At 44.9% G+C, this 27590-nt stretch overlaps 1 protein-coding gene across 1 annotated transcript in view; it reads right to left on the bottom strand.

The window, feature by feature from the left end:
- wrap73 (WD repeat containing, antisense to TP73) overlaps positions 1 to 19818 on the bottom strand; it is a 42368-nt gene extending 22550 nt beyond the window's left edge. The window contains exons 1-3 of the mRNA XM_085967273.1: positions 19643 to 19818; positions 16564 to 16716; positions 10013 to 10129 (exon numbers count right to left, since the gene is read on the bottom strand). Of these exons, the coding sequence (XP_085823399.1) occupies positions 10013 to 10129; positions 16564 to 16716; positions 19643 to 19711 (339 nt within the window). The 5' untranslated portion in view covers positions 19712 to 19818. The remainder of the gene's footprint in view (positions 1 to 10012; positions 10130 to 16563; positions 16717 to 19642) is intronic.
- Positions 19819 to 27590: the final 7772 nt, after the last annotated feature.

Below are 27590 nucleotides of genomic sequence, written 5' to 3'. Positions count from 1 at the left end.
TAACCATCACTGTACAAAACAACAATAAAAAATACCAGCTCAAATAGCCTTCAATTTGTAAACCAGACTCTGCTTGGTCAGAGGGGCTCTTTTCATAGCCATGTCTGTCAGCACGGGATTTTGCAGGATTATTCAGTACACATTCCACAGCAGAAAGCATTTGAATGGAGATAGGAATCAATCACATTTCAACTTCGATTTTGAGAGATTCTAACAGCGTGATTATAAGGTATTCTATAAGTTAATTTTGTTCCATTGCAATTCTCAAAGTAATGCTCTAATTGTGCAATATTAAACATTTGGGCCGAGATTTTCCTCACCTCGGCGGGTCCGGGTTAGGCAATGTCGGTGGCGAGTCGCGGCCCCGCTGCTGGCTCCAACCCGCTCTGGAAAATGACTTTCCCTCAATGGGGCTTGTTCAGCCCACCCAGCGCACTTCCCGGCCTTATTAGAAGCGGGTCTGACGGCGTCATTCACGACGCGTCTTGAGCCGGTTTCCTTAAAGGGACCATGGCCACCTTACTTTTGACGTTTGTGCTGTCAATGTTCTACAGCATTGAAGTGCTGCAAACACTGACAATCACCACAGAGGCCGAGGGCTGCACCCAGGTTCTCCCATGACTCCCTCCATATGCTTATGGAGGGAGGTCCTCTTCCCTTCCCATGTGGTTGCACATTGCAGAGGAGGTCACAAGCAGGGACATCATCAGGAGGACCTGGCCGCAGTGATGCAAACCTTTCAATGATCTCATTAGATCACGAAATGTTAATGCAAAGCCACACTCACCGTCATCCTCCTGTGCCTCTCATCACATCTCCATCACTCTGCCTTTCCTACTCCTGCACATCCTTACACCAACTTACCTTGCGCCTCCACCCATCCTTCCCTCTATCTACATCATCACATCCCCATCTCACGAGCCATCCCTCACACTCATCTTAGTGCAATCATACCAACTAACACACAAGGGTAGCCACTTGGGTGTTTTATCCAATGTTCATGTAAAGGTTTTGCCTCGCACCATCATCCTTTTGTCTCTTAATCTCTCCTGCATTCCATCCTATCAGACCTTCCCTTTGGTTCTTTCCTCCCCTTTCCCTGTCCCTACACTTGCTTAAAAACCTGTTACAGCTCCAACTTTTTCCAGTTCTGACGAAGGGTCATCGACCTGAAACGTTAACTCTGTTTCTCTCTCTACAGATGCTGCCTGACCTGCTGAGTATTTCCAGCATTATCTGTTTTTATTTCTGATTTCCAGCATCCGCAGTATTAATGTAAAGTTTCTGTTAATGTGCTGTTACACTGAAATCTTTATTTTCAACACTTTCCGTTCTTGGACAGATTTGTGTGCACCTTTGGAAGTGGCTCAGTGAGTTGCAGTGAATGGTGAGACATAACGGTACCCCCCACAATGGTAGTGAATGTAAAAGAAATGGCTTGGACATTGTAGGGATGCTTTATGGTGTTGGTGTGGGGTGGTGCCAACCTGGCGTATCATGTGGCAGCCTGTGTACAGAGTCAGGTGAAGTAAATCTGGCCATGGTGAGGTCATCCCTGGCAGCAATATGCTCGGGTGCTGCTGCCCTGTGTCCTGTGCAGCATCAGGTGATTGCGGAGAAGGTTGGTGTTGTTGTCGGTGCTGCTGGTGTTGGGGCTGATCGTGGTCGGATTCGGAGGACCAAGGTGAGACAGTATAAAGGGCACCCATGTTTGATGGAATAGATGGCAGGTGAAGTAGAGATGACAGAAGCATTCTGTCAATGGTGAGAGAGTTCTTCCAATGAGGAGAGTGGATGGAGAGTGGAAAGTGGAAAGCCTACAGAATCTGTGCTGGAAATGGACTGAGAAACAACTTGTGGCTGAGGAAAGTGATGATGTCAGGTGGGAGCTTTTACTGTACATTTGAAGCGGTCAAGTAATTAGCTGGAGCAATGGCCACTGAACTCACGCCTCAGATTGACAGCTGTGGTCCCCGGACAGTGTGGTTCCTGTGGTCATGCAGTTAAAGTCAAAAGGCAAGTTAAAAAATCTGTTAAGCATCTGTCAACTAGATGCTAATGATTTTAATTGGGTCGCCCGCCACTGCCGGTCGGGTCTGCTCAGCGTTGACAGACCCAACATTGGGAAAGGGCGCGTTCCCGACCCGGTCAAAAAAAAAACATTTTCCCACCCAACCCGCCAGCAAAATCTCAGTCTAGGCTTCTCCGATGGCTCAGTTGGTAAAGTCAGTATGTAACTGGGCAAACACAGACTGGAGATTATTACATAGCTGCAGGAGGAGGTAGGTGTCTAGCCATGATGCTCCAGCCATCATGGTGTGGGGCAGGCTTGATGGACCAGCTGGTCTTTTCCTGCTCGTCAATTTTGTTGTTCGTAGAAGGTGCAAGGTTCAGTCCTTGGCTTTTGCTGAATTAGATCTCAGCCAGGGTGACAGTAGAGGTGCTTGCTGGAACATGAATGCATGCATGGTGAGGACAGGATCAGGCTTGGCTTAGCTGGCCCCCAAAGTTCATGGTCGGCCCCCTGCCAAACACTCATTGTCTAGGTCCAAAAATGAACATTAGCAACTGGGGTAAAATACTAGAGTGCCTGGCACCGCTGGAAGCATACCTTAACAGGAGTATGCACCTTCCGAGAGGGATGGAACAAATAAAAGTCAATAAAATGGCAAGGAGAGCCATATATTTCAAAAGATATGTAATATTTAACACAGAGTCCCTCACTTTATACAGAGCACAGCCATCCAAATAAGGAGAACATAAAAATTGTTTTCTATCCCCTCTTTCACCACTGCAAATTGATCAAACAGGCAGCAGAAACCTTTTCCCACATCCTTGAGCATCTGTAGCCAGTTCCTGGGAGAGAAGTCAGGTTATCCCAGGGTGACTTGCGCTCCAGTTCTCCCTCCTTCTGGAAGTTTCTATCACAACTATACTTAATTCCGTCACAATAAATTTACACTCAGGAAGTTCTTCCGTAATCTCTTCACTACTTACCTGGAGTATGAGAGCCAAGGGCTATAATAACCAGAAAACTGTGTGACAGAAGGAAATAACCAGCTGATTTCCCCTTCCCCACACCGCCCCCGCAACAAGAATAAAGGTTCATTGGGTAAATGCACCACATATTGCAGCATCCAGCCATACACACACCTCCTTCCCAGATTCATACTAAGTTAGCCGATCTCGGTGTTCCTCTGCATGGGGAGAGAAAATAAATCAAATTAATGTCCCCTCGCTGAGTTCGGTGACAATTTAATTAAAAAAACACAGGAAATTTTAGGATTAAGAAAAAGCAGTTATGGTACCCCTTTGTCTGAGCTCAACCCCACCTTCCCAGTGTCTATCAATCCCCTCTTTCGCCAGCATCCAATGGTCTGCCCTAGCCAACTGTTCCATGAGCCTGTGTGAAATAGTACTGCCTGAACTTTAACAAATTAAAATAATTCCATTAAGTCAACTCAAAGTTCACTCCTTTCACCTGCCACACATGAAAAATGTAAAAAGTGTGTAGTATTTCTACATGCAGGGACTTGCAATAAAACTTTTGAGCGCCATGGGTGAGGTAGGTAGTTATTTTTCGATGGGAATCTTTTGGCTGTTTTTGTATGGGAAAGATGTTGCGAAAGGTGGATTGAGGCAGCTGCTGAAACTATACAGTGCGTCTGCAGGGACAGGGACAGGTTCCAGTACATTCATTCCGAGCTAAAATTGAGGGGACATTACTGACTACACCAAATGTGATGAAACTCCAAGCAAGGAGACAAAATTACAGGTTCTGAAAAAAAAACCTTGCATTTATATAGATCCTTTCATGACCTCAGGACATCCCAAAATGCTATACAGAAAATGAAACACTTTCTGAATTGTAGTCACAGTTGTGATGTAGGAATTGTGGCAGCCAATTTGCACACAGCAAGGTCCCACAAACAGCAATTAAATAAATGACCAGATCTATTTTTGGTGCCGATTGAGGAATAAATGTTGGCCAGGACACCAGAAGAACTCCCCTGCTGTTCTTCAAATAGTGCCGTGGGATCTTTTACATCCACCCGAGGGGGCTTTATTTCATATTTTACAATTATTCGTACACTTTTCAGGGAGCATCTGTGGACCTCAAACCCTCAATCTAGTGAAATATCTTCAAATAAAAACCAATTCTGGCTTCATTGCCCAGGTTTACAAGATCACCCCATTTCAACTCCTCATGCACGCTTTTCAAATGGTGGGGGCAAGACAGAATAGTCGAGAACTCAGAATTGAGATTTTTGTGCACAGTTTTTATTGTAAGGTATTGATCCAACCTTGAAGGGGGGTTCTTAGACAATGTGTAATTGTCTGTCAGACAAATCACACACATACTACAAAGCAGTTCACACAATTATTAGGAGGTTGACTAAAATAAACTGATAGTCACAGACCAGTTGGCGCTAACTGGATGCAAGACCCTCGGAATACTGTCTGTGTGATGCTCGTTTTAGAATACGGTACAGAGAGGGGACAATCTGCAGATTTTCAGACATGAATCACCATTTTGAATTGCCTCATTCTAAAACAGGATTTCTCCTTACTACAGCTAAAATACAAGCTGAACATTTCAAAGCAAAAGTAATACCACCCAAAATTATAAAGTCGTGAGGACCAAAGAAAAAGGGCAAATCACTAGTTTGCGTTCGATATTCCCTTGTATAGAATAGAATAGAGCTTCAGATGCAATTATAGAAAAGGTCAGAACAGGGCTCTGAATACAAGGCCACTAAACCAAAAATAAGATGAGAAAGCGTGAGTGGGAGAGATCCAAAGGACCAGCAAGAGTGTGCGTGACCAATCCAAAGGACAGTGAATACATTCCAAGATCTACATGTACCCACACAGAATGCTTAATGTGCTTGCAAGAGTGAGGATGGGGTGCGGCCAGAGAAAACAGGAAGTATATGCATTCCAGTTAAGACATCCTCCACTTGTCCCCATCTTTCTTATCTCTGTTCTCCCCAAGGCACTCACCTCACCATCAATGTTATCTGAACTGTCCATTGGTGAATGGCACAGGAATGGCCAGGTGAGAACTATTCCCTTGACACCATTGTAAGTACAGCACTGTAGGACCAACAGCTTACAACACAACCAACAGCACCATCTACCTCCAGCCCACTCCCCTATACACACCAGACCTGAGGACCAGGGTATTTCCTAGAGTCTGATAAACTGAGAATATTGCATGTTTTAAGAGTCTGAAAAGAATGTTCCTAACTACTGTTTGTTCCTGCAACAACAAAGCATGAAAACCAAGCATGGAAAACAAGAGAATTTAGCTATGGAGCCCCACTGAATGTTTCAGAGATAAGTTACCCCTTTCCCATATAACAGGAATACATGTGTGAATTCAAGGGGCACAGCATTACTGATCACTTTCAGGTCAATTTATATTTTGAAGAAAGTCCAATTTAATCACTTATTGAAGCCAAGCATGGTACAAAAGTAGTACATGAGCACTACATGCAAAGTTCTGCAAGCCCCATCAGGAGCCTCACACAAACCTACCTCGAGCATGGGTTTATGTGGAGCGTTTCCAATAGCTCTGAAATAATGTTAGAAAAGGCAGCGGGGGGGGGGGGGGTTCAAAAGAAAAAAAAGCTGGGGCTTCCTAAATTATCAAACACTAGGTTCCCCTGTACTCTGCCTACATGCCAAACGGAGCAAAAGTCTGGTAAAATAAGCACAGGGCTTTATTCCTACATAAATGACAATGCCACTTCAGCGAGTCTAGATGCGGGAGGTCAAGGCAAGTTCAGACTGCAGCAGACACACTGCCTCCAAACCCTACCAGCTGGAAGAATTTCACACCACATGCATCAGGACGCTGCGGCCCGCGTTTTCGGAAAACAGTTACACTAAAGACTCGCTAAGAGCACCTGTTTGCAACTCAGCCTACTCCAAGTCATAAGATATACGACTTCCCTGGCACCCTGCCTAAATCCATTCAACAGTCTGACAGACGCAAAAAAAAAACTCCTGCACACCATACACTGAGGACTGGCACAATTTGATTCCTGCAAACAGTAACAGAGCGGACGATATAATCATAAAACATTGTTCAAAATTTGCTGGAATGTGCCCAAAGCTACACTGCATCATTAACAAATGATAAGGAAAGAACGAAAGCTCACTTCACACTTCATTCAAAGCATTTCAAATCAGTCAGGCTCAGCGATTCCTCTCCATTGTGAACCATGATAACCTCAGTCATACAACAGTCTGTCAGCTTGCTTAGGAGATTCTAAGCATCACATGACTGAGGTCAACACAATTTAGTGAGTAACACGCATGACGCACCTATTCGGGGGGGGGGGGGGGGGGGGGCTGATCAAATCTCCAATTGCAACATAATTAAAAGACACTCTACAAAGACATCATAAATCAGATGCCCTGAAAGCACGATGCCAATTGCACCATTTTGAAATGAAGTTCTTCCAGTAATGATCAATATTCGTGTTGGGTGGGTTTGTGTGCACATGCCCCAAGTTTGGTATCAGGAATTAGTAGTACCCAGGCCAGACAAGAGGTCAGTGACAGAACAAACCATTCATTACACTGATGTTGATCTTAGCTGTAAATGTGCAAGATAAAATACAAAACTGATGCGGTGGGTAAGTTTTAAGCTTACGTAGCCCCTACTTGTATACAAGAAGATTATTTGCAGGGAAATCTCAGGTACAGACAGAAGGTAAAGTTCTTCCTCCACAAGAGGATGGTAATCCAAAAAGGCAAGACCCACTCCTTGCCCCAATTATCATACACAACCTAGCGCTTGGCTGAAAAGCAGCATTGCCAAAGCAAATAAATAAATATATTAGAGCAGAAACGATCTGAAAATCTGTACAGAATGCAATTTGTGAATAGCAGATTTGAGTTTGAAATGTTCAAGTGGGCTATTGTCGTTCCTGAGGCAGAGCAGCTGTAAAAAGGGTTTCAGAGTTTCCTAATACTTTTTTAATCAAAAGGTCAAAATTAATACTCCACCCTACCACCTCCTTCTTTCACTTAGCAAAGTGTATTGGATGGGAACAAGGACGGTTTGGTGGAATTTAACCCGCAAAGTACTGTGTGTACTTTTCAGACTAGACACAGTAAACAGATTAGAAGGAAGAGACCTATGGAATTCAGCAACACTGTGTACTGCGTTTTAAAAACACAGTACTGTAACTGGATACAACGTAGCCCTCACAGGGAAATGCACGTTTGAATTTTCCCTTCCACGGGGGGAGGGGGGGGGGGGGAGAAAAAGGGAGGGGGGGGAAAAGGGAGGGGGGGGAAAGGGAGGGGGGGGAAGGGAGGGGGGGGGAAGGGAGGGGGGGAACAGGGAGGGGGGGAAAGGGAGGGGGGGAAAGGGAGGGGGGGAAAGGGAGGGGGGGGAAAGGGAGGGGGGGGAAAGGGAGGGGGGGAAAGGGAGGGGGGGGAAGGGAGGGGGGGGAAGGGAGGGGGGGGAAGGGAGGGGGGGGAAGGGAGGGGGGGGAAGGGAGGGGGGGGAAGGGAGGGGGGGGAAGGGAGGGGGGGGAAGGGAGGGGGGGGAAGGGAGGGAGGGGGGAACAGGGAGGGGGGAGAAGGGAGGGGGGGGAAAGGGAGGGGGGGAAAGGGAGGGGGGGAAGGGAGGGGGGGGAAGGGAGGGGGGGAAGGGAGGGGGGGGAAGGGAGGGGGGGGAAGGGAGGGGGGGGAAGGGAGGGGGGGAAAGGGAGGGGGGGAAAGGGAGGGGGGGGAAAGGGAGGGGGGGGAAAGGGAGGGGGGGGAGAGGGAGAGGGAGGGGGGGAGGGGGGGGGAAGGGAGGGGGGGGAGGGAGGGGGGGGAAGGGAGGGGGGGGGAAGGGAGGGGGGGGGAAGGGAGGGGGGGAGGGAGGGGGGGGAAGGGAGGGGGGAAGGGAAGGGAGGAGGGGGGAAGGGGGGGAAAGGGAGGGGGGGAAAGGGAGGGGGGGGAAGGGAGAGGGGGAAAGGGAGGGGGGAAGGGAAGGGGAAGGCGGAAGGGGGGGCCCAGGCCGAGAGCCCCGCTCTCCGAGCCCCGCCCCCCCCCCCGCGGCCGAGCCCGATTGCGGCTCTGAGAGACGGCCGGCGGCCGAGCCCCCCCCCCCCCCCCCCCCCGGCCGAGCGTGGAACAGAGACGCCGCGTCTCACCTGCTCCTGCTGCGCGCGCACCCTGACCCTCATGGCTGACGCCGTTGCCCTGGGTAACGTGACACGGCGGGGGCGGGTGGGTGGGTGAGGAGCTTAGCAGAAGCGCAATCACCTAGCTCGGGCCTGGCTGGGCAAGAAAGGCGCAGGCTTTGAGGCCTAAGAAAAAAACGGGGAAAGGTAGGAAAAAGAATGTTCAGGTTAGGTTTACAAATGAGTGATTTTTTTAAAAACAATTTAATAAATTCAATTTTATTTTGGTGGAAATGTATATTTGAAAAGAAAGATGCAGAAAGCAGGAAAAAGAATGGAAGCAAGATGGCGGCGACTCACCTCGGTTCAGAACGATAAGGCCCGCCCACACACGCACCGATTGGTCGACCGTCAGGTCACCAAAGCATAGGATTGGTCAATCGTCCCATCACTCGACCGTAGGAGGGCCCGGCCGCACGCGGCAGCAAGCCGCCGTACGATTGGTCGACCTCGAGGTCACTCTGTTGCTAATGAGCAGATAATGAGATGCTAATGAGCGGAATGTTGAAGGTTTTTCGGATACCGCGGGCGCGATTTTAGCCCGGCCGAAACGTAAATACGCTTAAAACCGTCTCGGAAGCGTAAGCTTTCTTTGGAGGTAACGCGCGCATAGGTACGCCCTGTAACTTTCGAGCGCATACCCCCCCAGACGCACACGTGATGACAGACAGAAGGACAGATGGGACAGATGTACCGATTTATATATATAGATTGGGTCAGGGCGGCACCTCCAACCTATCTTTGCTTGTTTAAAATTTCTAATTTCTCAATATGTAGTTTCCCGGAACTACGACAGCTTCCACATTTATACTGCAGGTTTGACATCGACAAAACCTCCTAAGGCACTTCAGAGGCGCAAGGGGGAAATGGGTGCCAAGTCAAAAGAGGAAATATTAGGTGGGTGTCAAAAACTTGGTCAAAGAAGTGGGTTTTAAGGGCAGTCTTAAAAAAGAGAGGAGATGGGGTGGATGTGCTTCGGGAAGGAATTCCAAAGTGAAAGCACGGCCACCAATGGTGAGCAAAGGGAGTGTGCACAACAGGAACTGAGACAGAGGAATGGAGAGCTTGGGGGAAAGGGGGTTTATAGGCTGGAGGAAGTTAAAGATAGGGAACGGCAAAGGCACGAAGGGATGAAAATTTTAAATGAGGCACTGGGGAACCAGGAGACAATGTAGGTCAGCGAGGACAGGGGTCATGGGCGAGTGGGACTTGGTCCTGGATAGGATACGGGCAGCAGAGGTTTACGAACACTGGAGAATGGGAGGCTGGCCAGGAGAGCATTGGAAACACACTTCTACTTTGTATTATTCCTTACTGTATATAAAGCAGCACTCGATTTGGTAATGAAAGTAACACTCAAGCTCCCCGACAGCAGGTAGCCACAATTGGATGATACAACTTTAAAAAAACTGTGGTATTACACCACATGTCTTGCACTTCAGACCAAATTTCAATGATATTATAATAAAACAGAATATTTTAAAAGTACATATTACTAAACACATCCTGCCATGTTGCACTTTATATGCTTTTCCAAAACTTATCACACCATTGAGAAAGCAGCTTACTTTACAAAGTCACATACATATTTTAGGATCCAGGACACCTGACAGTTTCAAGCTACTTTATCAGTTTATTGTGGTATCTGAATTCCATCACTGTACAGCAGCCTTTTAACTCCCTCGTACCCATATGATATTGTGTAACAGAAGCAGAGCAAGTGGTAGTCAAACAACTGCTAAGCCTTAAATCCTATTTCAGCACAAGACTACAGACAGCAACAGTTGATGCTGTGCTGTGGGGGCGTTAACCTCACTTACATGGAACTCTGTAGTGTTGAGAATGTGACGTCCGTCTGGACTCCAGCGCGAGGCCACTAACCCAGCCGATCCCTCGTCAATCTTGCAGTGCCAATCAGGTTGCTCCAAGGACCAGACCTGTTTTTAGAAAAGTTAAATATGATCTCCGAGACTACGCAAACAATCGGTCATAAAACAGGCAGCTCCCCTCAGTCAGTGCGAGAGAGGTAGAGAAGAGCTACTCAACCAACATTTTAAACCGTAGAGAATTTTAGAAGACAACAAGCTGGACCATGAAAGACTGGCGCTGGGTACCTCTGCAAAGGTAATGACATCCTTACTCATGATGCCTTTCTTCACATCATGATTTGCAGTAGAATGTTGATAATTCTAAGTTTTGCTCACTTTAGCCAACAGGCAATAGACTTGTGAGAGGGGTTTTCACTCAATGATGAATAAGGTTCATTCATTTGTGGATATAATTGTCTAAACTGTAAAAACTAAATTAATACCTAAAATGTGGCTTGAAATGCACGTTTTGCACGTACAAGGTAACTGCGGAGTACAAAGTGATCAGCGTGAACAGTCAATTTTCTCCCCCATTATGCAGTAACCAATTTTGGGCAGAAGTTGCAAATCAGCGATTTAAAGTGTAAAACCCACATTACAGCAGCTGTTCCAAAGAACACTAGTAACCCGCAGAGGACTGTCGGGTGATAGCATCTCTGCTCCAAAAGTCAAGTCTGACAAAATCACATATCTGCAATTTATTAAAAAATTTAAAATCCTGTGTTGTATGCATTTCTCACTTTATTTTATAATATTCAGCACTAGGTATCGCAGTAACCATTAAGAAAATGACAACAATTGAGCTGCCTAGAGTATAAATTCACTATCTGATGTAGAGCTGTGGCATAATGACTGCAAAGGCCCCAGGTTAGGTTGCTTGTCTTTACTGAGTTATCCGAATAGTCTGCTAACAACTACTGTCAAGCCTCACACACAAAGAATGGCCACTTGAGTGAGACAGCAGAGGGTTGCTAGTACCTGTGGAACTGTACCCCAGCACAGGTCACCGCCTTAAGGGATGGATGGGTGTGGGGGGGGGGGGGGGGGTGGCGGTGGTAAAGGGAAGAAAAAAGTACAAGTTAACACTTAGAAAAAGACAAATGATACACCGTGTAAAAATAAGTTACTCTCTCCTAGAAAGGTCATGCTATATTTTTCCTGGAAATTAAAACAGGACGGTTATTCTTTGGGTTGGCTTGAAGCTGCAATTTTTCCCTAAATTTTAATTTTAATACAATGCACATTATATTTAAAAACTTCTCATAACATCTCTGTTCTGAAACATCTTAAATTCTGCTCAACTGCAGTGATGCTAATATGAGAACATTGCCGAACTGATTGCACACTCTCAATAAAAATGTAAACAGATCGATTTAACACATTAAATGATACATGTTAATCTGTTGATTATATTACGAGTATCCAGTAACTACTAAATTTTCGAACTACTATCCGCGCATGCGTAACTTCTTCAGCTGGGATTTTAAGTGAAGCAGTGGCAAAGTGTATTGATGATGCACTATAAAATGTTACCGAGAATGCAACCTTGATTTTCCACATGACACTACAGGACTAGATTTTGTGCTCATTTGTAGTCAGTGGGCAGAAGATGCGGAGAGATTGTTTCCCCTGGCTGGAGAGTCTCGAACTATAAGGCATAGTCTCAGGTTAAGGGGCCAGCCTTTTAAGACGGAGATGAGGAGAAATGTCTTCACTCAGAGGGTTGTGAATCTTTGGAATTCTCTGCTCCAGAGGGCTGTGGAGGCTCAGTCGTCGAGTATATTCAAGGCTGAGATCGATAGATTTTTGGACTCCAGACGAATTAAGGGATATGGGGATAGGGCAGGAAAGTGGAGTTGAGGTCAAAGATCAGCCATGATCTTATTGAATGGCAGAGCAGGCTCGAGGGGCCGAATGGCCTACTCCTGCTTCTATTTCATATGTGGACATCAATGTGGATGGATAGCAGGGAGACACAAAGTGGAAGCTGGGCAATTAACAAGCAGGTGGTCCCTTCCCCATCTAACTGTAACTTAAAACATTTTGCCAGTGAATTCCAGAGACACTGGGGTGCAAGTATGTTTCGGTCCATTTTCGGTACTAAGAGGTGCATAAAACTGGCCCACCGAGACATTTCCCACCCCACTCTGTGGTTTAAAAAAAATACCTCTCCCGATAACACAGTTAAGAGCTTTAGCATCACTGGCACAAACTTATGTCCGATCACTTTCTAACATTTGGAGTACTAACATGCTGCCACTCTAGTTTTCTACTCTTCCCACCCGAGGTTGTCAACTCCCTCAAGGTGCATGGCTCCATGCATACTTAAAAAAAAAAAATCTTATATCAGAAGTAAAACTACTTCTTGCACTTATCCATGCATGAAATATTCCCTACTAATTTTCATTGCTACAACTTGTATTTAAATAGCACCTGTAACGTAGTAAAACATCCCAAGGCGCTTCACAGGAATGTTATCGAACAAAATTTGACATTCGGGCAGATGACCAAAAGGTTTTAAGGAGGAAAGAGAGGTAGAGAGGCGGAGGGGTTTCGGGAGGGAATTCCAGAGTTTAGGGTCTTGGCAGCTGAAGGCACGGCCACCAATGGTGCAGCAATTCAAATATTGAAATTGGAGATTTGAAATTGGAGATACGCTAGAGGCCAGAATTGGAGGAGCAAAGATATCTCAGTGAGTTGTAGGACTGGAGGAGGTTACAGAGATAAGGAAGGGCGAAGGATTTGAAAACAAGGATGAGAATTTTAAAATCGATGCGTTGCTTAACCAGGAGCTAGTGTAGGTCAGTGAGCACAGGGGTGATGGGTAAACGGGACTTGGTGCGAGTTAGGATATGGGCAGCAGAGTTTTGGATGACCTTAAGTTTACGGAGGCTGGAAGATGGGAGGCCAGCCAGGAGTGCGTTGGAATAGTCAAGTCTAGAGGTAACAAAGGCATGGATGAGGGTTTCAGCAACAGGTGAGCTGAGGCGGGGGCGGAGTCGGGCAATGTTAGAGGTGGAAATAGGCGGTCTTATTGTGGTCAGAAGCTCATCTCGGGGTCAAATATGACACCAAGGTTGCAAACAGTCTGGTTCAGCCTCAGACATGTAGAGTGGGAGAATCAGCTGAGAGGAGCGATTTCTCTGTGATGCAAGGAAGAATCTAAAATAAAAATTTACATTTGAAAAAGTGGTGGAGCCCGAGGAACTACAGCTAAGTGATTAATTTATTTTATAACCAAGTCAAGTGTACAATTTATTAATTAATCAGATCTAAGGGGATAAAATTTAAATTAACTAATTAGAGGATACAAACATTAAAGGGTTCTGAATTTTCATTAAATTAAAATCTGACATATCTCAATAATAAATAAGTAATTTGTTATTTTTTCAAAAACAAAAGCAATCTACCTAGTTTTAATTCAGGCCATCAATAAACAAATAAATAAAAAATACTAGAGATGGCAGGGCAGGCTATGTGTCGGGACTGCGTTATGTGGGAGTTTGTGGACAGCGAGATCCCGGATTCTCACATCGGCAGGAAATGTCTCTGCCTTCAGTCACTCCGGCTCAGAGTCATTGAGCTGGAGTGCGAGTTAGAGACACTCCGAAACATAAGGGAGGGAGGGTGAGAATTTCCGAATAGTTTTATCCAGATCCAGTAGGGTAGCTATAATGCATGTACGAAAAGCAATGCTCGCCCAAGACATCGGGTTCAAGTGTCCTTCAAAGCTCCACTCTGCGTGTGCAGCCATGTAGAAGACTGCATGCACAATGGCTTGCCACATTTTAAGAGAAGGCTGAAGATCCTGATTGCTTCAATCAGGTAATGCTCACCTTGCGCAATGATTGACTCAAGTGAGTTGGATTAACTATTAGGTCAATAAAACAAGAACAAATGAACTTGCATTTATATAACATCTTTCACAACCTCAGAACGACTCGAAGCGCTTCACAGCCAATAATGTACATTTTGAAGTGTAGCCGCTGTTGTAATGCAGGAAACGCGGCAGCCAATTTTCACACAGCAAGGTCCAACAAACAACAATGAGATAATGACCAGATAATTTGTTTTAATGATGTTGGTTGAGGAATAAACATGGACTAGGAAACCATGGAGAACTCCCCTAATCTTCGAATAGTGCCATGGGATCTTTTACATCCCTCTGACAGTGCTATTACTGAGTTTAATGTCTCATCCAAAAGATGATAGCTCCAACAGTGCAACACCCCCCTCAGGGTCAGCATAGATTATGGGTTCAAGTCTCTGGAGTGGAACTTGAACAACACAACCTTCTGATTCAGGAGGAGAGAGTGCTACCACTGAACCAAGGCTAACACCATAAAACAATGGGCAGAAATTAATAAAGTGCTCCTTCCCCCAAATTATTAGACCCGAAACTGCTTTCAGATGGTGCTTCCTCTCGCTGCCGAGAACTAACAGATTTGGGTCCTTACTGCAAGTATTCGACTGACAACAATCCTAACTAATTTACAGTAAGTTAACCATTTGCCCTCACTAACTCCTTTTTTACAGTGCAAAAATGGTGAAATACAACTTATCTAAAATGAGTACACAACAAAAACTTGCATTTATATACATTTTTAAACGTAGAAAAATGTTCTAAAGTATTTAAAATGTATTGTTCACATCTACGTGTTGGCTTAAGCTAATCCACTATGTAATGCCTAAAATAGTCGCATTCCACTGGTTCACTAAATACACCGCAGAGTAGGAAAGAAATGGAAAATATTCAGACTGGGTCACGCACACGGGCCACAATGGGTTGAATGGCCCTTTCTGACTCCTACATTCATGTTCTCAGTGCTCAGCAGCAGGCCTCCCATTAGTTAAATGCAGACATCGACTGGAGTGGACATCTTGCTAAACTATATGGCATGCAATACTAATTTTCCTGTTGAAGTAAAATGAATGAACGTGAAAGGCATTCTTAAGAACATAAGAAATAGGAGCAGGAGTAGGCCAATTGGCCCCTCGAGCCTGCTCCGCCATTCAATAAGATCATGGCTGATCTGATCCTAACCGCCAATCCACTATCACAGAACTATCTCCTGAATCTAACAGAATTAGACACACGAAATAGGAGCAGGATCAAGCTACATGGCCCCTGGGCCCGCTCCGCTACCCACAGGGCCATGACCGACCCGAACCTAGACTCATGTCCAAATTCCTGCCCGCTCCCCGTAACCCTTAATTCCCTTTACTTCTAGGAAACTGTCTATTTCTGTTTTAAATTTATGTAATGATGTAGCTTCTACAGCTTTTTGGGGCAGCATATTCCATGGACCTACCACCCTCTGAGTGAAGTAGTTCCTCCTCATCTCAGTTTTGAAAGAGCAGCCCCTTATTCTAAGACTATGCCCCCTAGTTCTAGTTTCACCCATCATCGGGAACATCTTCCCCGCATCCACCCGATCCAACCCCTTCACAATCTTATATGTTTCAATAAGATCGCCTCTCATTCTTCTGAACTCCAATGAGTAGAGTCCCAATCTACTCAACCTCTCCTCATATGTCCATCCCCTCATCCCCGGGATTAACCGAGTGAACCTTCTTTGTACTGACTCGAGAGCAAGTATGTCCTTTCTTAAGTATGGGCACCAAAACTGTACACAGTATTCCAGGTGCGGTCTCACCAATACCTTGTACAACTGAAGCAATACCTCCCTATTTTTATATTCTATCCCCCTAGCAATAAAAGCCAACATTCCATTGGCTTTCTTAATCATTTGCTGCACCTGCATACTAACCTTTTGAGTTTCGTGCACCAGGACCCCCAGATCCCTTTGTACTTCAGTACTTTCCAGTTTCTTGCCATTAAGATAATAACTTGCTCTACGGTTTTTCCTGCCAAAGTGCATAGCCTCACACTTTCCAGTATTGTATTCCATCTGCCAAATCTCTGCCCACTTACTTAGCCTGTCTATGTCCCCTTGCAGGTTTTTTATGTCCTCCTCACTCACTACTTTCCGTTCCATCTTTGTATCATCTGCAAACTTTGATATGTTACACTCGGTCCCCTCCTCCAAATCGTTAATATAGATTGTAAAGAGTTGGGGACCCAGCACTGACCCCTGCGGAACACCACTAGTTACTGATTGCCAGTCTGAGAATGAACCATTTATCCCAACTCTCTGCCTTCTGTTAGATAGCCAATCCTCTATCCATGCCAGAATATTACCCCCAATCCCGTGATTTTTTATCTTAAGCAATAATCTTTTGTGTGGCACCTTGTCAAATGCCTTTTGGAAGTCTAAATACACTACGTCCACTGGTTCCCCTTTATCCACCCTATATGTTACTTCCTCAAAGAACTCCAGCAAATTTGTCAAACATGACTTCCCCTTCATAAAACCATGCTGACTTTGTCCTATTAAATTATGATTATCCAAATGTCCTGTTACTGTCTCCTTAATAATGGACTCCAAAATGTTACCTACCACAGATGTTAGGCTAACCTAACACAGACAGAGACACGTTACCTGTATGAGTCCACGCTTGTACATGGCACACAAGATGAAGAGAGAGTCTGCGGACCATTCGACATATTGAATCTGGTCCAAACACGTGTACAGGTGCAGGACCTGCAAGGTGTGCACATCACGGATTACCAGTCGGTACTGAACGCAAACGGCCTGCACAAAAAGATTAAATACATTATTAACTCGCCAAAACCTAAATTTTTTTTATTTTTTTTTAAATAATTCATAGTTAGATTTTTTGCCCCCCAAAAATTTTTTACACTTTACCTGGACTGGTTATTCAGTCTTGTTGCCTCTAGACTAAAGGCTATTACCTAAAGGGGTTGGGGGTGATAACCTCCCTTCTAAGTTAAAAAGGACTGCAACGCCATATTTTTTAACTTATGAGTGTACAATCCTATAACTATTTAAAAAAAAAAGTTATTTAAAATTATGCAGCAAATCCTGTAACTAAAGTTTCAAACTTGTCTGTGGAGCTGACATCTGCAAATGTTGACAGTTCCAGACACTTGTCCTAATTGTCAAAAGTCTGTCAGCTTCTCAAAAGGAAAATCATGCTCTCATTGTAAAAAGATTTTATTGGTATATAGCAACAGAAAAAAAACATGCTATTAAGTCAGCAAATACAGAAATCTGATGGCACTCTGTGACTCTTTCAGACATCCTCATGCTTTAAACCAGGCAATCTCTCCAGATTAGTTGGTGGGGGTTCTAACAATGAAACTAGGTTCATCAATTTAATTTGGAAAACAGCAATAGAGCAACAAAAAGGGATCGAATGAAAGAATACCCAATGAGTTTCCTGAATCACACAAGACTTGCTATGTAAAAATAAGTACTCACACCCGTATCTCACAGCACAGAGTTCCCATATGATACACAATTGTAACAGGGAATATAGATATTTTATTCAGCTGCTATATTCAGAGATATTGGATAATCAATACCAGCTCCCACACTGGCTCACTTACCTTCAATGGCATTAGGACCATCAATGCTAAGCAAACATTAGGTTTTAATGATTTTAAGAGGAGACACAACACAAACCAAATTGAACAAATGTAACAGTGTTTGGGATCAAGAGGTTTCAAAACAGATCAACATTTTAAACTAAAGTGAGCAACAGTGTTATTACTCAGCTTATCAAGGGCATTGGTGGCACTACAGCCCAGCTCAAACCAATACTCTTCAATGTGCTTCAGGCGATGCTCTTAATCCATCACCTCAAATTGCTGGCACTGCTACTGCCAGTACCAGTGATATACAACATTATAAAAGAAATGGCATTTATATTGCATCATTTAAATCCTCGGGGCACGGAATCATAGAAACTTACAACACAGGAGGCCATTTGGCCCGTCGTGGCTCTTTGAAAGAGCAGCCATGCTTAGTCCCACATCCCTGTTTTTGTCCGTAACCCTGCAAGTTCCTCATCCTCAAGTACCCGTCCAACTCCCTTTGAAAATTATTTATGGAATCATCGTCCACCACCTTTTTTAGGTAGAGCGTTCCAGAGCCCGACAACACAATGAAAAAAAATTCTCCTCATCTCCCCTTTAGCTCTTTTGCCAATGATTTTGAATCTATAACCTCTAGTTATTGACCCACTCGCCAGAGGGAATAAGTTTTTGCTGTCTACTCTATCAAAGCCTCTCACCTTGAAATCCTCTATTAGGTCACCTCTTAACCTTCTCCGTTCCAAGGAGACCAGTCCTAACTTTTCCAACCTCTTCTCATAACTGAAGTCCCTCATCCCTGGTAACATCCTGGTAAACCTCCTCTGTACCCTGTCTAAGGCCTTTACATCTTTCCTGAAGTGTGGTGCCCAGAATTGTCCACAATACTCCAGCTGATTAATAAAGTTATAACCAGTGATTTATAAAGTTCTAGCATGATCTCTTTGCTTTTATATTCTACTCCTCTATTTATAAACCCAAGTAACCGATATGCTATTTTAATCACCTTAATAACTTGCCCGCCCACCTTGAAGGATTTGTATACATGGACACCAAGGTCTCTCTGCTCATCTACACTTTTCAAAATTGTGCCATTTATACTGTCTTCCCATATTAGTCCTCCCAAAGTGCATCACTTCTCCGCATTGAACTCGATCTGCCCTGCTTCTGCCCATTTCACCATCCTGTCTGTCATCCTGAAGCCGGTAACTATCCTCATCATGATCTACTACTCTGCCAAGTTTTATATCATCTGCAAACTTTATAATGTTGCTCCCTACACCCGAGCCTAGGTCGCATATAAAAACGGAAAAGAGTAATGACCAAAACTGGCCCTTGGAGAACACCACTGCAAGCCACCTCGCAGTCTGAAAAACATCCATCCACCACCACCCTTTGCTTCCTGTCACTGAGTCAATTTTGTATCCATACCGCCACTTTCCACTTAATTACATGGGCTTCCATTTTAATAAGCCTCCTACGTGGCACTTTGTCAAACACCTTCCAAAATCCATATATACATCTACTGCACTATCTTGATCAACCTCAAAGAATTCAATCAAGTTAGTCAGACACGATTTGCCTTTAACAAATCTATGCTGTCTCTCCTTGATTAACCATACCTTTCCAAATTAAAGTTTATTTTGTCCCCATAATAGTTTCCAATAATTTCCCCACCACTGATGTTAGGCTGACTGGCCTGCAGTTTCCTGGTTTATCTCTCTCCCCTTTCTTGAACAATGGTTTAGCGTTAGCAACCCTCCAGTCCCACGCTTCACAGCCAATGAATTACTTTTAAAGTAGTCACTGTCCTGTAAGCAAACGTGCCACCACAGCAAGGTCCCACAAACAGGGAAGAAATGAATAACTAACGACTCTGACTTTTGGCAGTGTTGGTTGGAAGGGCAAAACAAAATCTGTTTTTTTACAGTTGATGTGCACAGTAGATGTCAGACATCCAGCAGTACACTGGATTACTAGCCACAGAACTGAATAAGCCGGACTCTGAATGAATGAGGTGACAGGAAGGACTGTGTGCTTATTCGTGCTATTTAAAGGGAAGCAGAATGGCCGGGAGTCGCCAGTCAGACAATCCCTGACCGTGCGGCGATCAAAGCACTTACCGAGTATCTCCCGTCAGGGGACAGCCTGCACAGCTGGTTCGACTGTTTGAACAGCTCCGAGAAATTCATCTCACTCTGCTCCCGGCCTGTCCTCCTCACTCTGCCCCCCGGCCTGTCCACACCAGATCCCTCACTCTGCCCCCCGGCCTGTCCTCCTCACTCTGCCCCCCCGGCCTGTCCACACCAGACCCCTCACTCTGCCCCCCGGCCTATCCTCCTCACTCTGCCCCCCGGCCTGTCCACACCAGATCCCTCACTCTGCCCCCCGGCCTGTCCACACCAGACCCCTCACTCTGCCCCCCGGCCTGTCCTCCTCACTCTGCCTCCCAGCCTGTCCGGGCTCCTCACTCTGCCCCCCGGCCTGTCCGGGCTCCTCGCTCTGCCCCCCGGCCTGTCCGGGCTCCTCGCTCTGCCCCCCGGCCTGTCCACACCAGACCCCTTGACTCAGCCCCCGGCCTGACCGGACCCCTCACTCTGTCCCCAGCTTGGTTTAGTCTGGCCTGTTCGGGCCCCTCACTCTGCCCCCAGCTTGGTTTAGCCTGGCCCGGGTGCCTGCCCCCGCTCGCTGACTCTATATCCGGGCCGCGCGCCTCCGAAAACGGTTTCAACCGCCAATAAAGGGGCGGGGCCTGAACTCAGCCATCCCACCGGAAGCGCAGACTTCCTGCTCTGATTGACAGCAACACTCACCTATAGAATCGCGGGACTAAAGGAAACTGGTGCCGTTGCATTCTGGAAGTTGTTGTTTCTCAGGGTTGGCGGTTTATTAGCTCCAGCGGTTTTCTGCATTTGGGAATGTGGACTCTCAGGGTTAAATTAGGAGGAGAGACTACTCAAATTAGGGTTGTATTCCCTCGGATTTAGACGGTTAAGGGGTGATCTGGTCGAAGTTTTCAGGATATTAAGGGGAACAGGTAGGGTAGACAGAGACGATTTGCTGGTTGAGGATTCTGGGACTAGGGGGCATAACCTTCAAAATTAGAACCAGACCTTTCAGGAGTGAAATTAGGAAAAACTTCTACACACAAAGGGTGGTAGAAGTTTGTAACTCTCTTCCACAAACAGCAGTTGATGCTAGATCAATTGTTAATTTTAACCTGAGAATGATAGAGTTTTGTTAACCAAAGGTATTAAGGATATGGGGCAAAGGCGGGTATATGGAGTTAGGTCACAGATCAGCCATGATCTTATTGAATGGCGGAACAGGCTCGAGGGGTTAACTGGCCTACTCCTGTCCCTGTGTTCCTTCCTATGATTCCTCCAGCAAAGGTAAGGTATGAGGGAAAACAGTCATTGTAAATTTATTGAATAGAATAGAATCTTACAGCATGTTACTTTTTTTTCCCTGGTGACTGCCCAATTTCACAATTTGATGGTGAGATTTGAACTGATGTCTGGTATCAGAACCACTGTACTACCATCCCCTTTGTACAACAATGTGTCCTTAATATTTGTTCAGTCTGAAATTTTGTTACCCAGGGCTTTCATGATTCATGTCAAACCATAATAATGTTACCACACAGGATGAAAATTTAAGTTCTAAAGAAAAATCCTAAATCCTCAGTGTATGAAATACATCTTACTGCACAATTCGCAATGTCATTTAAATATTTGTAGGAATGATTTGACTCTGGAAATAGTGGATACATTGCAGCAACTCACCAAGCTTATTCTGACAACCCCACGAGTTCCATTACCAAGACGACAAGAGCAGTAATATCATAGAAACCCCATCCCTCCCAAGTTCCCTTCAGGCCACTCACCATCCTGACTTGGATGTATATCACTGTTCCATCATCAATCCCTGGATCAAAATCTTGGAATTCCCAGCCGAACACCATTGTGGGAGTTCCATTACAACAAGGACTGCAGCAGTTCAAGGGGAACACCCACCACCAACTTCTCAGGATAACTTTGGTTGGGGAATAAATACAGCATTGCCCACATCCTATGAACCAAAAAAAGTATAGGAGACAACAGGCCCTATCCTAATGAAAGAGGAGCATTGCAGGGCTGTGGCCCAGCAGGAACCAGGAGGCTATGTGCTGAGATTACATTGTGACAGGCAGATAGGCTACCTCCATTATAAAAACAGTTAACATACTTTCTATCCATTCTAAATGTTGACAGGAAGTGTGCACTTTGTGCAAGACTTTTATATATCGATATTTATTTTTTGTTTTTTCTCTTACAATCTTTTTTCCTGCATTACTCTTTTCTGCACAGGTTTATGTTACTGCCTTAGTACTTCAATATTCCCTGGTCTGTGATGTCTTTTGTGTAAGCTTTGCTCAGTTGCTATCCAGGATTTGTCTATAATCGAGGTTGACTGGTGCAATACTGAGAGAGTGCTATATAGTCGAGGTACCAATCCTTAAGATGAGACATTAAACTGAGGTCCTGTCTGCCTGTTCCGATGGAAGTTAAAGATTTATTGGCACTATTTGAAGAGCAGGGATTGCCCTGGCCGGCAGTCGTCCCCGAACCATCAGCACTAACATTAAGTAGATTAATTGGTTATTTATCTGATTTCCGCTTTCAGACTGTTGCAGACACATCATGGTTGCCCCATGTGTCTACATTAGAACAATCACTACACTTGAAAAACAATTCACTGTGTGATGCACAGACAGACATTTTGGGCGATGTGATAAGGTGCTATGTAAATGCAAATATTGCTTGTTTGCTTCCATTTTGCAAACTGCCTTTGGGACTATTAAAAATCAGCCGAGAGTTTCTAAGGATTATTGTTTCACATTATAAAGTGCCTCCCCATTTGATTCTGCAAATGCCCTTTGGATCCCCCATGATTTGGTCTTTATATTTAATCTTTTGTTTCAGTCTCACTGCTGAAAGTGTCTCCTGTCCCCCGACTGCTCTTGCTGAGCCTCTTCCCCTGTTGATTGTATTTTCTTCCCGCCTGTGTGAGCCCGAGTGGCGGCTGTGCCTTTGGCAGACGGGACTCTCCCACTTTCTCTTTCTCTCTCTCTCTCTTCTGTCTCTGAATGAATCAGCCCTTATATTATTATCTATATATATAAACGGCAAGAGACTCTCCCTCTGGCCCCCAGCCAGGCGGAGCTGTCAGTCTCTACCCTCTTTCTTTCCAGCCCAGGTAACACTAACCCATCTCAAAGGCACTCTCCCTCCGGTTGCTGAAGCGACGGAGACGCCAGCAACGTTTGCAATCGGACAATGTTAGTGGATTGAACCCCGGGCAACAAACACACCGCCTGCGACCAGCAGGGAGTCAGATGGTGGCTTGAATTTGCAGGGCGACCGCGGCAACTCGTCCAACTCCAGGTGAGAGGAAAGGCGATTTTACCACCCGGTTTCTGCACCAGGTATCGGTAGATCGGGCGGGCGGGGGGGTGAAATATTCCTCTTTATCTTTGACCCGTTTTTCATGCGCAACATTAAAACAGCCTGTGGTATTTTTAAACTTCGAAAGTTGGTTGGATCTCTAGTAAATGACTTAATAATATTGTATTTTCCTCTGTGATTCCCTGTAGCTGTTCAGGATACTTAATAGTAATATTCAGTATTTTGATGCAGTTACAATTTCTATCTAAATTATTTCCTCCGATGTGGAGTGGATTGTGTGTATATATTTATAATGCTATATTGACGACGGCAGAAAAAAGTGCTTGATTTCTTTGTCGAAATGCTCGATTTCAAACCATTCGAGGGTTTACATTATATGCATAATTTTAGCTTCCGTTGGATTATAGAATAACGCGGTTTCGTTTAGTTTGTTTTAAATACAAAGGACGTTTATCTAATTAAAGTATCGTTTCATATTGGTTATTAATTGTTGAATATTTATTAGCATTCTAAATAAGCCGTACTATCCGGGTACGTCCAGTTGTAGCACGTCAGTTGATACTTCTTTATTTTAATATATATATGTAAGCTTTCGTTTACAAAATAACTACATAGTTTCAAATATTTCGTGCATTGAACGCTAAATCTCACCTATAGAATCTCGTTTAATTCAAGGTTTCCCCGGCTTATTTGAAAATATATTCTTTCATATTTGGATTATATATGTACCTATATACATTGTCATCATGTATATTTTGCATAGAAATGTGTCAGAAATACTGCAAGACCTATCATTGTTGCAAAAATGACGAGTTCAACGAGACACTGGAGAACAATTTTAAGAATAGATTTTTTTAAAGTCAGGAATAGGTGAATCCTATTAGAATGTCATTCCGCGTATTATTAAAAGGTTGGCTGGGCTAAGGCACCCCGTGATTCCAGTTATTACAGAACATACGTCCCTGTACCTTCTCCATAAGAATGGCGTTCCCTACCTTACAAAACTGGGGGTTAGCGGACAATTAGCATGGTGTATGAAAGCATTGAAACAGTGACAGTGGTAGCATGATAGGTACAGTACTACTAAAATATGAAAATGGTACCTGAATAGCAATGGCTATTCCTTCCAGCCAACTAATAATAACTTCAAATTCCTTCAATAATTGCAGACTGCACCTTCAGTTTTTTTTTAAAGGGGCATTGTCTTCATTAAAAAAAAAGTAGCTGAGAAACCCTTTTTTAAAATGTGTTTGCAAACATTTTAGCACAATGACATACATTATGTCAAAACACATCACCTCCTCGCTTCAACATGGCATCAACTTGATAAAATGGCACACCTTGCTTCACACACTCCCCAACAATGGAAAATAGATTTGCAAACGGTTTTTTTTTCATGAAGACGGTTTCCCTTTAAAGATGTCGAGTCTGCCGACGCCTCCCGAAGGGCTGTCTGCAGGAGGCTTCAACTGTCACAGTCACTAAACGGCTTTATTTTCTTTCTACTAATGCTGCTGTAAACTTCCTCTTTATTAGTTTTCAATTTGCACTTGTAAGATTGCCAGCTGTAGGAATTTTTTTTTGTGTTCGAGGCGGTTGATAGGGGTGGAGGGGGAGGGGAGCCTGTGAACAGGAAAATTTGTTTGTGAGTAAGGAAGAAAGAAATAACTTGCAATATAGCTCCTTTCACGACCTCCGGACGCCCCATAGTGCTTTACAGCTAAGGAAGTGCTGTCACTGTTGTAATGTAGGGAAAGGCAGCAGCCAATTTGTGCACAGCAAGGTCCCACAAACAGCAATGCAATAAATGACCAGATAAAACAAAAGCAAAATACTGCGGATGCTGGAAATCTGAAATAAAAACAGAAAATGCTGGAAATACTCAGCAGGTCAGGCAGCATCTGTGGAGAGAGAAACAGAGTTAACGTTTCAGGTCGATGAAGGGTCTTCGACCTGAAACGTTAACTCTGTTTCTCTCTCCACAGATGCTGCCTGACCTGCTGAGTATTTCCAGCATTTTCTGTTTTTATTAAATGACCAGATAATCTGTTTTAGTGATGTTGATTGAGGGATAAATATTGGCCAGGACACCGGGGAGAACTCCCCTGCTCTTCTCCGATAGTGCCATGTGATCTTTTATGTCCACCTGAAATGGCAGACGGGGCCTCGGTTTAATGTCTCATCTGAAATTTGGTACAGCACAACCTCAGTACTGCACTGTCAGCCTGAATTATTGCTCAAAGTCTCAGGAGTGGGAGCAGGGGAATTCTGGTGGCCTTGCCAACATTTACCCCCCAGCCAACACTACAAAACCGGTTAACTGCTCATTTATCTCACTGCTGTTTGTGGGACCTCGCTCTGTGTATTTTGGCTGCTGCATTTGCCGACATTGGTATAGTGACCATATTCAGAATTAAACCATTGGCTGTGAAGCGCTATCCTATGAAAGGCACTATATAAATGTCAGTTCTTTCTTAGACAGTGAGCGTAGGGATGCATTTTGATGATGAAGAGCATAACTGAGCCTGATCCTGTTCTTGCTTGATGTCAACAAAGGCACACTTTCCAGTGGGTAGTCAGTGGATAGCGATCAGGAGCAGGAACCCTGGTTTGCTTTTCCCTTCCCTGGCCCAGGGACATTGAGGTCAATTATTAGCCCTCTAGCACTGTCTGGCTGAGTGGAAGTAACTCAGCAAAGACCGCAGATTGGCTCAGGGACGACTGGTCTGTATATTGGTTCCTTTTACTCAGTAGCTATTCGGGGGAGCGGTAAATCGTTTATTGAAGATGACACTCAATTTCTCTTTTTAACGTATTTTCTCCTTGTTTTCTTGGAGCTCCCTGTACCATACACCATCACTAACCAAGAGGGCAGATTGACAACTTGTTCCCAAGCATCTGCCTATGACACGAAGAGGTTCATATAGCAGCCCAGCAATGACATGGGTATGCTGTGCTTCCTGCTTCCTTCCTGTGGGGGAAGCCTCGTATTGACCCTCCACATGGTGAAATGGCATGTGGTAAATCATAGGAAAAGAACCCATAATCCTACTACGCCTTGGTTCTGTGCACTGGCGCTCCATTCTGACAGTGAGATTGGCAGAGCCTTGGTTGGAGAGTTGCTTTCTCGGTCAAGGCCTAGTGCATAAAGTGGGAGGGAAAGAAACCTAAAGAGATAGACAAAGTTGTCATTGACAACCATCATGGGAACAACAACAACTTGCATTTATATGGCACCTTTTAATGTAGGCAAACATCCAAAGGCGCGTCACAGGAACATAATCAGACAAAAATTGACACAGAGCAAATTCACAACAGAAGTAAGGCTGCTTTTCCTGGCTGGAAAGTCTAGAACTAGGGGGCATAGTCTCAGGATAAGGAGTCGGCCATTTTGGACTGAGATGAGGAGAGATTTCTTCACTCAGAGGGTTGTGAATCTTTGGAATTCTCTAGTCAGAGGGCTGTGGATGCTCAATTTAAAGAAAGAAAGACTTGCATTTATATAGCGCCTTTCACAACCACCAGACGTCTCAAAGCGCTTTACAGGCACGGTGGCACAGTGGTTAGCACTGTTGCCTCACAGCGCCAGAGACCCGGGTTCGAATCCGGCCTCGGGCGACTGTCTGTGTGGAGTTTGCACATTCTCCCCGTGTTTGCGTGGGTTTCCTCCGGGTGCTCCGGTTTCCTCCCACAGTCCAAAGATGTGCAGGGTAGGTTGTTTGGCTATGATAAATTGACCCTTAGTGTTAGGGGGATTAAATACGTGGGGTTACAGGGATAGGGTGGGAAATGTGTTGGTGTAGGGGTTACGGGGATCGGGTGGGATATGTGTCGGTGCAGGCTCGATGGGCCGAAGTGGCCTCTATCTGCACTGTGGGGTTTCTGTGATTCTGTGAAGTACTTTTGAAGTGGAGTCACTGTTGTAATGTGGGAATCGCGGCAGCCAATTTGCACACGGCCAGGTCCCACAAACAGCAATATGATAATGACCAGATACAGGAAACTTTGGTTTATCCGGAGGTTAACTGTCCAGAATGCTCGATCCACCAGCAAAAATCAGGAGCCATTTCATTAGGTTTTTTTTCACCAGTCAGGCTCTGCAAGGTCTCGCTGAAGCTGTTGCTAAGCTACAGAGACGCTTGCAAGGTACGGCCGACTGTTTAGAAGCTGTCAGCAACAGGGTTTGTTGCCAGATACGGAGCTCAAAATCTCCGTATGTTTCAACATTAGCGCTGGTTTGTCCGGCAGTTTTGATGGGACGGCAACAGCTCGGTCCCGTCGGTGCCGGATAGCACAAAGTTTCCTGTAATCTGTTTTTGTTATGTTGGTTGAGGGATAAATATTGGCCAAGACACCGGGGATAACTCCCTGCTCCTCTTCGAAATAGTGCCATGGGATCTTTTACGTCCACCTGAAAGGGCAACCGTGGCCTCGGTTTAACGTCTCATCTGAAAGACGGCACACTCCGACAGTGCAGCATTGAGATGGATAGATTTTTGGACTCTAAGGGAATCGAAGGGGAAAGTGGAATTGAGGTTAAAGATCAGCCATGATCTTATTAAATAGCGGAACAGGCTTGAGGGGCCGTATGGCCTACTCCTGCTCCTATTTCTTATGTTCCTAT

Source organism: Somniosus microcephalus, chromosome 25, assembly GCF_052327205.1.
Source record: "Somniosus microcephalus isolate GS21.2 chromosome 25, FLI_Smic_1.0, whole genome shotgun sequence".
In the NCBI taxonomy this organism is placed as follows: domain Eukaryota; kingdom Metazoa; phylum Chordata; class Chondrichthyes; order Squaliformes; family Somniosidae; genus Somniosus; species Somniosus microcephalus.
The sequence above is the reverse complement of the archived record's forward strand: the minus strand, read 5'-3'. Positions and strand labels throughout refer to the sequence as shown.